The 12,953-nt window shown below is 44.8% G+C and overlaps 1 protein-coding gene across 3 annotated transcripts in view; it reads right to left on the minus strand.

Moving 5' to 3' along the window:
• Nucleotides 1-12,953, minus strand: part of stab2 (stabilin 2) — a 292,259-nt gene that overhangs the window by 55,658 nt on the left and 223,648 nt on the right. For all 3 annotated transcript variants that reach the window (XM_059977629.1, XM_059977628.1, XM_059977630.1), the window contains exons 40-46: nucleotides 12,303-12,348; nucleotides 12,133-12,206; nucleotides 8,896-9,021; nucleotides 4,518-4,591; nucleotides 2,811-2,882; nucleotides 2,157-2,276; nucleotides 1,988-2,035 (exon numbers count right to left, since the gene is read on the minus strand). In XM_059977629.1, coding sequence (XP_059833612.1) covers nucleotides 1,988-2,035; nucleotides 2,157-2,276; nucleotides 2,811-2,882; nucleotides 4,518-4,591; nucleotides 8,896-9,021; nucleotides 12,133-12,206; nucleotides 12,303-12,348 — 560 coding nt within the window. The remainder of the gene's footprint in view (nucleotides 1-1,987; nucleotides 2,036-2,156; nucleotides 2,277-2,810; nucleotides 2,883-4,517; nucleotides 4,592-8,895; nucleotides 9,022-12,132; nucleotides 12,207-12,302; nucleotides 12,349-12,953) is intronic.

The following is a 12,953-nucleotide window of genomic DNA, read 5'->3' on the forward strand; positions in this document are numbered from 1 at the left end:
GCTTCATCTCAAATGACCTCAGAACAATGATGAATAAAACAAAATATCAGTGCCAAACCTCCTTACATTCCCAGTTTTTAGCGCTGACGATTTACAGTACTGTGCAAATGTCACATATAGCTAGGACACCTAAGACTTTTGCACTGTACGGCATTTCTCAACGTGGAGCAGAGAGCATGTTTCTAAATCTGGCGGGATGTTGGGAATGGCGAGGGTGGAATGCCACGGGAGGGGTGTGGGATCGGTAGCAGAGAAAGCATTATCAGGGACAATGTGCAAACGAAGGCAAATTGCAAATAAAAGATAATATTGACAACATGAGCTGTAAGGAGCCTGTGAAAGTAAGTCTGTACGTCATAGAATCAGTTGAAAGTTGTGGTGAATGAAGTTATCCTTGCCAGTTCAGGAACCTGGTGGTCGTATGGTAATAACTGTTCCTGGACCACAAGTGACTGGGGACATTTCTGTTTTTGGTCCATGGGGATGATTTTGGATGTAATTACACTTCATGCTTTCCCCAGGGATTCATGTTTCTATTGGTTATTCACCCTTTTTGCTCTGTCAAAGTTAACCAGGGAAATGGGCCCTTTGGCCCAAACTAATCATGTTGACCAAGTTATCAGATGGTGATGAGGAGGCATACAGGAGTGAGATAGGTCAGCTGGTTGAGTGGTCTCGCAACAAAGATGTGCATTCAACATCATTAAGACCAAGGTATTGATTGTGGAATCAAGGGAACACACACCAGTCCTCAGCTGGGTGTCAACATCTCTGAAGGTCTTTACTGGGCCAACATGTTGATGCAATATGATGAAGGCCCAACAGTGGCTATATTTCATTAGGAGTTTGAGGAGACTTGCTATGCTACCAAAGACTCGCAAATGTCTACAGTTGTACCACGGAGAATATGCTAACTGGTTGCATCACTGTCTAGTATGGTGTGGCCAGTGCACAGGATTGGAAAGTGCTGCAGAGAGTTGCAAACTTCACCAGGTCCATCATGGGCACCAGGCTCCCCTGCATCGAGGACACCTTCGAATGGTGATGCCTCAAAAAGACAGCAAAGGACAATGTTGTAATTGTCCTCACTTCTACATGTATCCTGTTTCATATACCCATCCCTTCTGTGTAAAAAGTTGCCCTGCAGATCCCTTTTAAATCTTTCCCCCCTCACCTTTAAACTCGTGGTGACCCGTTTTAGACTCCCTTACCTTGGGGAAAAGACTGACCATACAAATTACCTATGCCCCTCTTGATTTTGTAAGCCTCTATGTGGTCACCCATAAACCTCCTGTGCTGCAAGGAAAAATGTTCCTAGCCTATTGAGTCTCTCCTTGTAATTCAATCCCTCCAGTCCCAGTAACATCCATGTGAAACACACACAAAATGTCAGAGGAACTCAGCAAGTCAGGTAGAATCTGTGGAGGAGAACACAGCCAAAGTTTTAGCCTCGATGAAGGGTCTTGGCACAAAACTTCAACTGTTTCTACTTTAGAAGCTGCCTGACCTGCTGTTCCTCCAACACCCTGAGTGTGTTGTTCAAGATTTTCAGCATCTTGAGAATTGCCTGTGTTTAACATCTATGTCAAACTTATTCTGCATCCTTTTCAGCAGTAATCCCCATAGCTGGCTCAACGTTTTAGGAGTGTTTTTATACACAGTACTGATCCTCCATGTCCTTTTAGTCAGTAAGTACTGAAGCAAAGTACCCATTAAGTACCTCACTTACATTCTCTACATCCAAGCAAATGCTCCCCACCTTTATCCCTGAGTGGTCCCATAATTGTTCATTCAGAAATCTGATGGCAAAGGGGCATAGAATGATGGAGCACTACAGCACAGAAACAGGCTCCCAACTCCATCTGGTCCATGCCAAACCATTACTGTGTGTTCTGGTCTTCCAGAGATTTTGGATTTTGCCTGAGAGTTATCACTTCCATACGTCACCATTAAATTCTTCTGCTTCCTTCAGGCAGGTCACTCTTACCTGGAGGTGGTGAACAAATTGGGATGAGGCAGTATTCCAGAACATCTCCTGGAAGGGAAGAGTGAGAGATCTCTGTTGAGGGGTTGGGTTGTGCAGGCAACCAGAACTGAAAACATTCATAGCACAATTTTCTAAATTGAGCAATTAATGTCACTATCACTGAACACACCTTGTATATGGTTCCTTTGCATGTTATTCCATCGCCAACATAAGTTGTGAAACAACTACACGATCGCTCGTTTGGTCCCGTGTGATTACATTTGGCAAATGCACTGCAACCTCCATTGTCCTGAAATAAGAGTTACAGAGTCATAGATACAGCACAGAAACAGGCCCTTCAGCCTATCTAGTCCATGCTAATCTATTATTCTGCTTAGTTCCATCGACCTGCACCTTGGCTATATCCCTCCCATTCATGTACCTATCCAACGTTCTCTTAAGTGTTGCTATTGAGGCTGCAACCATTACTTCCACTGGCAGCTCGTTCCACACTCTCACTACCCTCTGAGTGAAGGCATTCCCCCTCAGGTTACTCTTAAACATTTCAGCTTTCTCCCTCAACCCACAGCCTCTAGTTCTAGACTCACCAAACTGCAGCGGAAAATTCTTGCTTGCGTTTATACAGATATACCTCTGTCAAATCTCCCCCATTTTCCTACACTCCGGGGGAATAAAGTCCTAATCTATTCATCCATTCCCTCAAATCGTGGCATCATTCTTGTAAACTAATGGATCAAAAATGCTCACTTATTGTTCTAAGCTTCTGGCCAATTAGTAACTCAGGTTACTTTAAGGCACAATAAGCACCGACATTCATACTCACCACCCAGCAAGGATTAATTGGTTTGCACACCTTCCCATCACCTTCGTAGTCAAGTAAACAATTGCACACTGCCTAACAACACCAAGTAGAATGAATCAGTCAAAAAGTCATAAGTAAAAATAAACAAGGTTAATAATTATGGAACAAAAATTGAGTAAATAAGTACAGAAAAAGTCTGTTAGTCTACCATACATACCAACCAGCAAAACCTAAATCACAATAGGAACACTGTCACAATTTTGATCACTTATGGACTTTCCTTGATTGAATTGTTTCATTCTTATAAAAATGTGTATATGATATTGATGCACCATCAATAACTCCCGGAGACGGGAGGCGAACGATAGGCTTTTATTAGCTGCAAAAGTGACCACAACATCTTGGAGACTGAGGGAGGAGCAGAGCCTCCAATCGCCTTTATACAGGGGTCTGTGGGAGGAGCCACAGGAGCAGTCAGCGGGGGGCGGGGGGCGTGTCCAGACAAGTATACACATAGTTTGCCACAGATATGTATTTGATTTATGTTTTTTTCTTGTGAATGCTACAAGTAAGTTTTTCATTGCACCCTGTACGCACGTGCACTTGTCCAGATGACAATACAGTAACTCAACTTTGACTCCATGGAGCCAGACCGTTTCCTAGATTTAAAATAATATTACAAAATTTTTAATCAACTTTAATTTAGATGTTACATGTAAAAGATACACTTTCCAGTGTACACATGTAGGTTTAAAGGGAGCACAAGTTAGCAAGACAGCGATAAGATCCAAGGTGGTATGTAAAACAGAACCAGGGAATTTGAAGGGGCAGGAAATGGGACCCTGGTGATCGAAAGGAAGTGCAGGAACTGGAGGTGCAGTGAGTCAGAGAGAAGATGGTAATCGGCACTCGGTGTTCCAGAGGACAGAACAGGACTTCCCATACACAGACAATGGCTTTTCAAAGTTCAAACTTCAAAATACATTTATTATCAAAGAACGTACTGTACATGTCAGCAATTACTACCCTGAGATTCATTTACTTGCAGAATGGTGAAATGCAGTCGAAACAATGAAAAGCTGCACACAAACACAAAGACTGGCAAGCAACCACTATGTAAAAAAAACAACTGTGCAAATACAAAAATAATAAATAAACAAGCAATCAAATAAATAATACTGATAGCACGAGTTGTGGAGTCCTTGAAAGTGAGTCCATAGGTTGTGTTCAGTGATCAGTTTAGAGCTGCAGTGAATTGTGAATTAAGTTATCCACATTGATTCAGGAGCTTGACGGTTGAAGGGTAAAAAACCCCGTTAGTGAGGGTCCTGATGCTCTTACCACCTTCCTGATCGAGCAAGAGGGCATGGCCTGGATGGTGGGGGTCTGATTGCTGCTGCTTTTTGTGGCCTTGCTCTTTGCGGTGTTAGCAAGCATAGGTTTAATGGTTGGTGGACTAGATGAGAGATGAAGAAAGCACCTTTTTCTACCTAAGGACTGGCCTCAGAGGGGATCTCACTGCCGAGAGAGTGCTGGAGACAGAAATCCTCAGCACATTTTAAAACGTAACCTATAATCTGCTTAAAAGGATCCATATAATTGGACATTTCCAACTGGCATGGTCAAATACAAACGGAGGACTGACAAAACACGTGTCATGGAATGAGTTAGCCTTTGTATGTGACAATTGGATGTGAACTGGGGGTCTGAGGAGTTACTTTGGCCTACCTGGTTTGGCCCAGTTTGCGTGCATTCAGCGTTGGCATGACATCCTCCATTATCCTTCAGGCAAGGGTTAATTTCTTAGAGAACACAAAGGAACATACAGAAACCTTGTATCAGCTTGTAATCTGAAATTTATTGGAACTGTCATCGCCAATTAAATGAACACTTGTACCCTCATTCACACTTTAGTTATTAACCAGCCATTTCTAACCATAAATATTGACCATTAATAAATTGTGATGTTCAAATTCCTTATTTGCATGATCAATCACCATTCATAATGAAGGTGTTAAAAGTCAATAGAAACTACAAGTTAACAAATGAAGCTACTTTGTGGTTAGTGAAGTAATTGTTCCCTAGTTGGTGTGTGTGTTCCTTGCACCTTTTGATTACATCCTTGTCTCTGTTTGCCAAGTGTTTCCAGTCCCTTGAAATGCAAACAGAAGATCAAAGCCCTTTCTTGCCTGGGCAGACTGCACACTATCTAAACTATTCTTGCCTGGACATTACCTTAACCCATGCCTTGCTGCAACTTCCAGAGTCAACAGCATTGTGATTATGTTATTGAATTAGCAGTCTAGAGGTCCTGGACTCACCGTCCAAAGGCAGGAGGTAAAATCCTTGTGTAATAGTTTGGGGTTTTAAGTTGAATAATACAAAATAAAAAGATCTGTCCACAAGCTACCAGCAAGAAATACACCTGCCTTCCCTTTCTTGTCTGATCTCAGTGTCATTTAAGACCTCCTGAATCAGTTGAACTATCCCAGAGCCTACCCACTTCAGGGTCAACTAGGGAAAGTTAATAAATGCTGCCAGGGATATGAGGTTCTTCCAGCAACCATGGAGCAGGATGTACAGAAGTCTGAAGGTCCACAACACCAGCTTCTAGTACAGCCAAATCCCTCCAACTATTCGGCTCCTGACTAATCGGCACAACCCTAATCACTATAGTTCAGCAGCGCTATGATATTCTGATCATGTTTCATTAAAATGGTCTTATCGACTTTTTTAAAAAGAGTAATACAGCACAGAAATGGGCTCTTCAGCCCATCTGGGTAAGTATGTCGCATCTGGAATTATTTCCGGGTAGCGGATGATTTCCTTCCTCGCAGCTCTGACATATTGGGAAATTGGGTACTTGGCAAGTTACAGCAGCCTTCTGCCAGGTGAGTTGTTTTTTTAAAGAGATCATCAGCTCTTAACGGGGGCCCTCTGGATTCGAAATCGGGACCTCTTGCCCTGAAGCCCAGCACTGATGCCACTACACCACCAGTCGGCTCACAGCCCGTCTAGTTTGTGCCAAATTATTATTCTGCCTTATCCCATCAATTTACACGAGGATGATAGCCCTCCATTCCGCTCGTATCAACATCTAAGTTTCTCTTAAATGCTGAAATCAAACCCACTTCCACTGACAGCTCATTCCACATTGTCACCACCCTCTGAATGAATTATATTTCCCCTGAAAACATTTCACCTTTCACCCCTAACCCATGACCTCTAATTCTGGTCTCACCCAACCTCAGTGGAAAAAGCCTGCCTGTATTTACCCTATCTATACCCTTCATGGTTTTGTATCAGAATCAGGTTTATTATCACCGGCGTGTGACGTGAAATTTGTTAACTTAGCAGCAGCTGTTCAATACAACACATAATCTAGCAGAGAAAAAAATAATAGTAATTAATAAAATAAAACATAATAAATAAACAAGTAAATCGATTACATATATTCAATAGATTTTTTTAAAATGTACCAAAACAGAAATAGTGTATATTTTTTTAAAAAGTGAGATAGTGTCTAAAGCTTCAATGTCCATTTAGGAATCGGATGGCAGAGGGGAAGAAGCTGTTCCTGAATCACTGAGTGTGTGCCTTTGGGCATCTGTATCTCCTACCTGATGGTAACAGTGAGAAAAGGGCATGCCCTGGGTGCTGGAGGTCCTTAATAATGGACACTGCCTTTCTGAGACACCACTCCTTGAAGATGTCCTGGGTACTTTGTAGGCTAGTGCCCAAAATGGAGCTGACTAGATTTACAACCTTCTGTAGCTTCTTTCAATGTTGTCCAGTAGTCCCTCCTTACATGAGAGTGATGCAGCCTGTCAGAATGCTCTCATTGGTACAACTATAGAAGTTTTAGAGCATATTTGTTGACATGCCAAATCTTTTCAAACTCCTAATAGCCACTGTCTTGCCTTCTTTATCACTACATCGCTATGTTGGGACTAGGTTAGTTCCTCAGAGATCTTGACACCCAGGAACTTGAAGCTGCTCACTCTCTCCACTTCTGATCCCTCTGTGAGGATTGGTATGTGTTCCTTCGTCTTACCTTTCCTGAAGCCCACAATTAGTGCTCTTGTCTTACTGACATTGAGTGCCAGGTTGTTGCTGAGGCACCATTCCACTGGTTGGGATATCTCACTCCTGTACGCCCTCTCGTCACCACCTGAGATTCTACCAACAATGGTTGTGTCATCAACAGATCTATAGATGGTATTTGAACTATGCCTAGCCACACAGACACGTGTATATGGAGAACAGAGCAGTGGACTAAGCACACACCCCTGAGGTGCACCAATGTTGATCGTCAGCGAGGAGGAGATGTTATCACCAATCCACACAGTCTGTGGTCTTCCAGTTAGGAAGTCGAGGATCCAATTACAGAGGGAGGTACAGAGGCGCAGGTTCTGCAGCTTCTCAATCAGGAATGTGGGAATGATGGTATTAAATGCTGAGCTATAGTCCATGAACAGCATCCTGATGTAGGTGTTTGTGTTGTCCAGGTAGTCTAAATCCTTGTGGGGAGCTATTGAGATTGTGTCCTCCATTGACTTACTGTGGCAATAGGCAAGTTATGATGGGTCCAGGTTCTTGCTGAGGCAGGAGTTCAGTCTAGTTATCACCAACCTCTCAAAGCATTTCATCACTGTCAATGTGAGCGCTACCGGGCGATAGTCATTAAAGCAGCCCACATTATTCTTCTTGGGCACTGGTATAATTGTTGCCTTTTTGAAGCAAGTTGGAATTTCCATCCATAGCAGTGAGAGGTTGAAAATGTCCTTAAATACTCCCGTTAGTTGGTTGGCACAGGTTTTCAGAGCCTTACCAGGTACTCCATCGGGACCGTCTGCCTTGCGAGGGTTAACTCTCTTTAAAATTTCTCTATTAAATCTCCCCTCATTCTCCTATGCTCCAGGGAATAAAGTCCTAACCTATTCAATCTTTCCCTATAACTTGGATCCTCAAGTCTTGAAACATCCCTGGGAACGTTCTCAGTGCTCTGCCAATTATATTGAGCATAGTGGTTAGCAGCACACTCAACAGTGATCGGAAGATCAGGGTCAATTCCAGCTACTGTCTGTGAGGATTTTGGACATTCTCCCTGTGACAATGTGAGTTTCCTCTGGGTGCTGTCACGTTCCAAAGACGTATGGGTTAGGGTTAGTAAGCTGGGGGGATTGCTACGTTGATGCTGGAAGTGTGGTGACACTTCTGGGTTGCCCTGGCTCAATCCTCAGAAAAGGTTGGTCGTTGATACAAATGACACATTTCACTGTGTGCTTCACTGCACATGTGACAAATAAAACTAATCTTCATCTTTCTTTAAATGATGCTTGTAGAGTGTTTTCTTTATCCAATGCACATCCCTAGTGCACACCAGTGTTGGAATGGGATTGGTGTAAGTTATGGAGACTAGTAGCACAGCTGGTAGAGCTGTGCTCTGAAACCCAGTGACCTGAACTCAATCCTGCCCTTGGATGCTGTCTGTGTGGAGTTTGCATGATCTCCCGGTGACCAGTTGGGATTCTTCAAGGTGCTCTGGTTCCCTCCCGCATCCCAAGACAAGTGAGTTGGTGGGTTAATCAGACACTGTAAATTGGCCCTCGAGTACAGTGGAGTGGCGGAGTATGGGCAACTTGGTGCGATTATAGGGAAAATGGAATTTCTGTCAGAACTGTCATCAACTCAAAGGGTTGAAGTGGTTTCCTCCATGCTATGACGAAAGCAAGTGAAAACCAGTGAAAGCCTGAGGTTTTGGGTTCCGCGTGTGACAGCTGATAAAGACTAGAGGCTCCAGAAGCAGCTAAAGTGGAGGGTGAAGACCCACAGAGTGGCCGAGGAAGTGATCAAAGACTCCAGGACCGCAGACCATCTCGCCAGTTCCTGTTAAAGCTAGACATGTAGACACAGGGATTCCACTGTATATTAGGAATATTAAAAGTAAAAATATAATCTGTTATATTACATATAGTGGAATACTAGAAAGAAAATAGAAAAGGAAATTTGAAATTGTTAGTACTGATTAAAATGCAGGGTGGGCTGGTGTTCTTAGAACGATTACATGAACTGAAGATATTTTTAGATAATGTGCTGTTCTTACCAATACAAACGAGTCCATCACCAGTGTATCCTGCCTGGCAGATGCATTGTCTTTGTCCTGGGATGGTCTTCTTACAGTGTGCATTTATTGAGCAGCCCCCATTGTCTGTCTCACAGGCGTCCACAGCTATGGTAAACAGGTGAGAGATTTCATTGTAACATTCACTGATGATGAACAGGGCGGTTGTAACTATTCACTGTCCCTCAAAGTTCAAGGTACATTTATTATCAAAGTATGCATATATTATAGAACTTTGAGATTCGTCTCCTTGCAGGCAGCTGCAAAACAAGTACCCAAAAGAACTGATAAAAAGACCCAATCTGCAGAGAGAAAATAAAGCAACTCGTGCAAACGATAAAAGTAAGCAAATAACATTCAGAATAAAAGTACATTCAAAGCCCGGAGCAGCTGGATCAGACCTCAGTTCAACGCAGAGCCAGCTAATCGTCGTGGAGTCCTCAGACATGGAGCCCAGAGCAGCCAAAGCAGGCCACAGCTTCAGCCTCAGTTCAGTGTAGAGCCAGGAAAACATTGCAGAACAGCCTGATCCTTGCCTTTTTTCCTGACACCCTGCCTTTTCAATCCATCTGGCCAGGTAGTTAAATCATCCAAACCTCAGCTAGTTCTTTGCATTAGGAGCCGGGATCTGTCACATTAATATGCTCCGGGCCTGGACCCCGCTGCCACATTTCCACCTGTACCAGACTTGTCCAAGTTGGCCTGGCACTTAGATTGAGCAAACCTCACTCTGGGTTAATAGCTCATCTCCTTCTACCTTAGGCCACAAACTTCTCAATCACCCCTGCTATGGATACTTTCTGGAGGTCCTACATCCGTATGCTCCCTATCTGCTGGACTAACCGTGTAAATGTAGGAGGGGACTATGTTGAAAAATAAATATGCTAGGTTTTCTAAAATTGCCTCCTACCTTTGGCCATGAACTTAACAATCACCTCTTGTATATAAATAAAAAACACAAAATGCTGGCAGAACTCATTAGGCCAGACGACATCTATAGGAGGAGGTAGTGACGACATTTCGGGCTGAAACCCACCCTCCTGATGGAGGGTTTCAGCTCGAAACGTCGTCACTACCTCCTCCCATAGAGGCTGTCTGGCCTGCTGAGTTCTGCCAGCATTTGGTGTTTTTTATTTACTTCCAGCATCTGCAGATTCACTCGTGTTACCTCTTGTATATTACTGACAAAATAGTAATTTGACAAAACTTGCAATTGTTAGTACTAATAAAAAATAACAGTGTGAACTGGTGTTTTCAGAACAATTAAATGAACGGATAATATGCTTACACTATCCCAGGATAATGGTTACATTGGCGGGTCTGCTATAAGACTCTTACTCGTCAGGGTAAGCAGTGTCCTCATATTATAACTCACCTTACTGAATCAGAAGTCAGGAACTTCACCGATTGGAAATGCATGCATATTTAACACTGGACCAACAGGCTGTATTTTTTTCCTTCATATAGTTATAGAGGTGAGGCATAGAGGTTTTGCTGGCTGCTCACTGCGCAGAACCTACTCTCTCCTTGGCATTACAGGGGCTGCAAAGAGAAGAGTCATCAGGACTGTCATAGAGGCTGCTGAGTGAGCCTCCTGATGGCTCTGGATCGAGGAGCCCATGTAGCAGGCTCCCCCTCACCAAACAGCTGATGAATCCAAGGGAATGGCAGAGACCGATACAGTTCAGAACCAGCAGCGTCGCAGGCATTGTCAGCCTGCGTTGTACTCAGTGTAGGACTGCCTTAGCAACTCCAGCTCCGGATTTTTCCCAAAGGGTTTACTCCCGAAGCCTTCCCCATGAGCGGATATGGCCGGCAGGCAGCGGAGTCTTGAGATCAGCATTTTCCTTCTCCTAGATAAGCTGCCAACCACAGCTGACAAGCCCCATCTGCACAAAGCGACTGGTTTTGAGGTGCCAGTTACCCGCCTTTGCCCCTTCTCTGATCAGTAAAGATGCTTCAGTCGGGCTGAGCCACACGTGAAGGCCTGAAACTGGACTTGGTTGTCAGAGGCTATTTGAGATGCACACCACTGGAACATTTAATAGGCAATAGGAGCTTATCCCCACCACACTCCTTAAGGAACCAGGCACAGTTGTGTAGTGGTTAGCTAAGGAGGCCCATAGCTGCTCACAAATGTGTGGTCTGGTCAGTACCTTAGAAAGCCTCAGCAGTCCATCCTTGGCTTTATACCTTAGTGCATTAAACAAAGCTCTCTCCCTTTCCCCCCTTTTTCCTTCACTGTCTCTCTCTTCCCGATCCTCCTAGGATGGTCCTCCCATTTCTGTCTCCTTTTCCACAAACCCCACTTTGAGATGGGATTCACCCATCCTTGTCTCTCTCCCCTCCTCCTCCTGGTCCTCGCCACTCACTACACACACAGTTCATCTATAAGCTTTACCCTTCTATCCCGCCCAACTTCCTTATCTGGATCTGATTGTACCTGCCAATCACCCCGACGGTTCCCATTCTCACTTGTACCCCGCTCTATATTCCTGCTCATCTGCCTCCAGCAGTTGTCTGTAACCTTCACGTTGCCCTTCCGCCTATCTGCCTCCCAGCTCCTCTCTCCCCCATCCCTGATCTGGTATTTGTTGTTGTTTGTTGTTGTTGGCATCCATCGGTCTCGAGAGACCATGGATCTGCGCCTGGAGTTTCCAGGGTGCAGGCCTGGGCAGGGTTGTATGGGAGACCAGCAGTTGCCCAAGCTGCAAATCTCCCCTCTCCACGCCACCGATGTTGTCCAAGGGAAGGTCACTAGGACCCAAGCAGCTTGGCACTGGTGTCATCACAGAGCAATGTGTTGTTAAGTGCCTTGCTCAAGGACACAATCACGCTGCCTCAGCTGAGGCTCGAACCAATGACCTTCAGGTTACTAGTCTGATGCCTTGCCCACACGCCAACACAATCTGGCATTACTTGCTTGTTATCTTTCACCCCTCCTGCATTACCAATCACCCACACTCCTGTCTCAGCACTCCCTCTCTCCTGCTTCCACCTGCCATCTCCCCTCTTCACTCCTGAAGCAAGATTTCAACCCGAGACGGTAACATTTCCTTTCTTCCCACCCGCTCGACCTGCGGAGTCCCTCCGGCAGACTGTTTGTTGCTCCAGGTTCAGCATCTGCAGTCCCTTCTGTCTCTAGATTTGGCACTTACTAGGGGCAAGGCAATCGTTTAAAACCGGCTGAAAGGTTGCAAGCTCAGTGTCGAAGCTTACCTTCACAGAACGTGCCATTGCCTCCGAAGCCAGCCGCGCACTTGCAGTACGGGGAGCCAGACGCAGTGAGGCAACTGTGCAAAAAAATTCAGTGTAAGTAAAAGAAACTCAGTGAATCACAAAATCATTCACTAAAGACTGCTCTGGAACAGGTGTAAGGAGCCACGTACTTGGCACTTGAATGACACGTGTTGTTGCACAGGTCGTTGGTAATCTCTGTAAAATAAAAATACACATTGCAGATGTTAATCCGATTGCTTTTCCAGTTTATCTCAGGAGGAGCCTTAGGAATCTTGGTTTAGGGAAATCCAAGTTACTCTGAATGTGGATAACTTTTCACATTAATTGGCTGTGGAAGGTAGCCAACCTGGTCTGAGCAACAGACACAAAATGCTGGAGGAACTCAGCAGGCCAGGAAGCAACTATGGAAAAGAGCAAACAGCTGATGTTTCAGGATGAAACCCTTCATCAGGACTGATCCGAATTTGCATCACCTGCTTACATTCTCACTTTCAGTAACCACTCCCCTCTCTACCCCTTCTAACCTTCCCCCCTTCTGGTGGCCCTCTCTTCTCTTCTCCTCCCTCCCTCCCTCCCTCCCTCCCTCATGACCTGCCCTTCATCTCTCTCTGGTGCCCCACCTCATTCCCTATTCTCATGGTCCACTGTCCTCTCCTATCAGGTTCCTTTTTCTTCAGCCCTTTACCTCTTCCTCCTGTCACCTCCCAGCTTCTCACATCATCCCTTTCTCCCACCCACCCTCCATCCACCCCCTCAACCTGGTCTCACCTATCACCTGCCCCTTCCCTTCACCCCACCTT

This window comes from Hypanus sabinus, chromosome 8, assembly GCF_030144855.1.
Source record: "Hypanus sabinus isolate sHypSab1 chromosome 8, sHypSab1.hap1, whole genome shotgun sequence".
Lineage (NCBI taxonomy): Eukaryota > Metazoa > Chordata > Chondrichthyes > Myliobatiformes > Dasyatidae > Hypanus > Hypanus sabinus.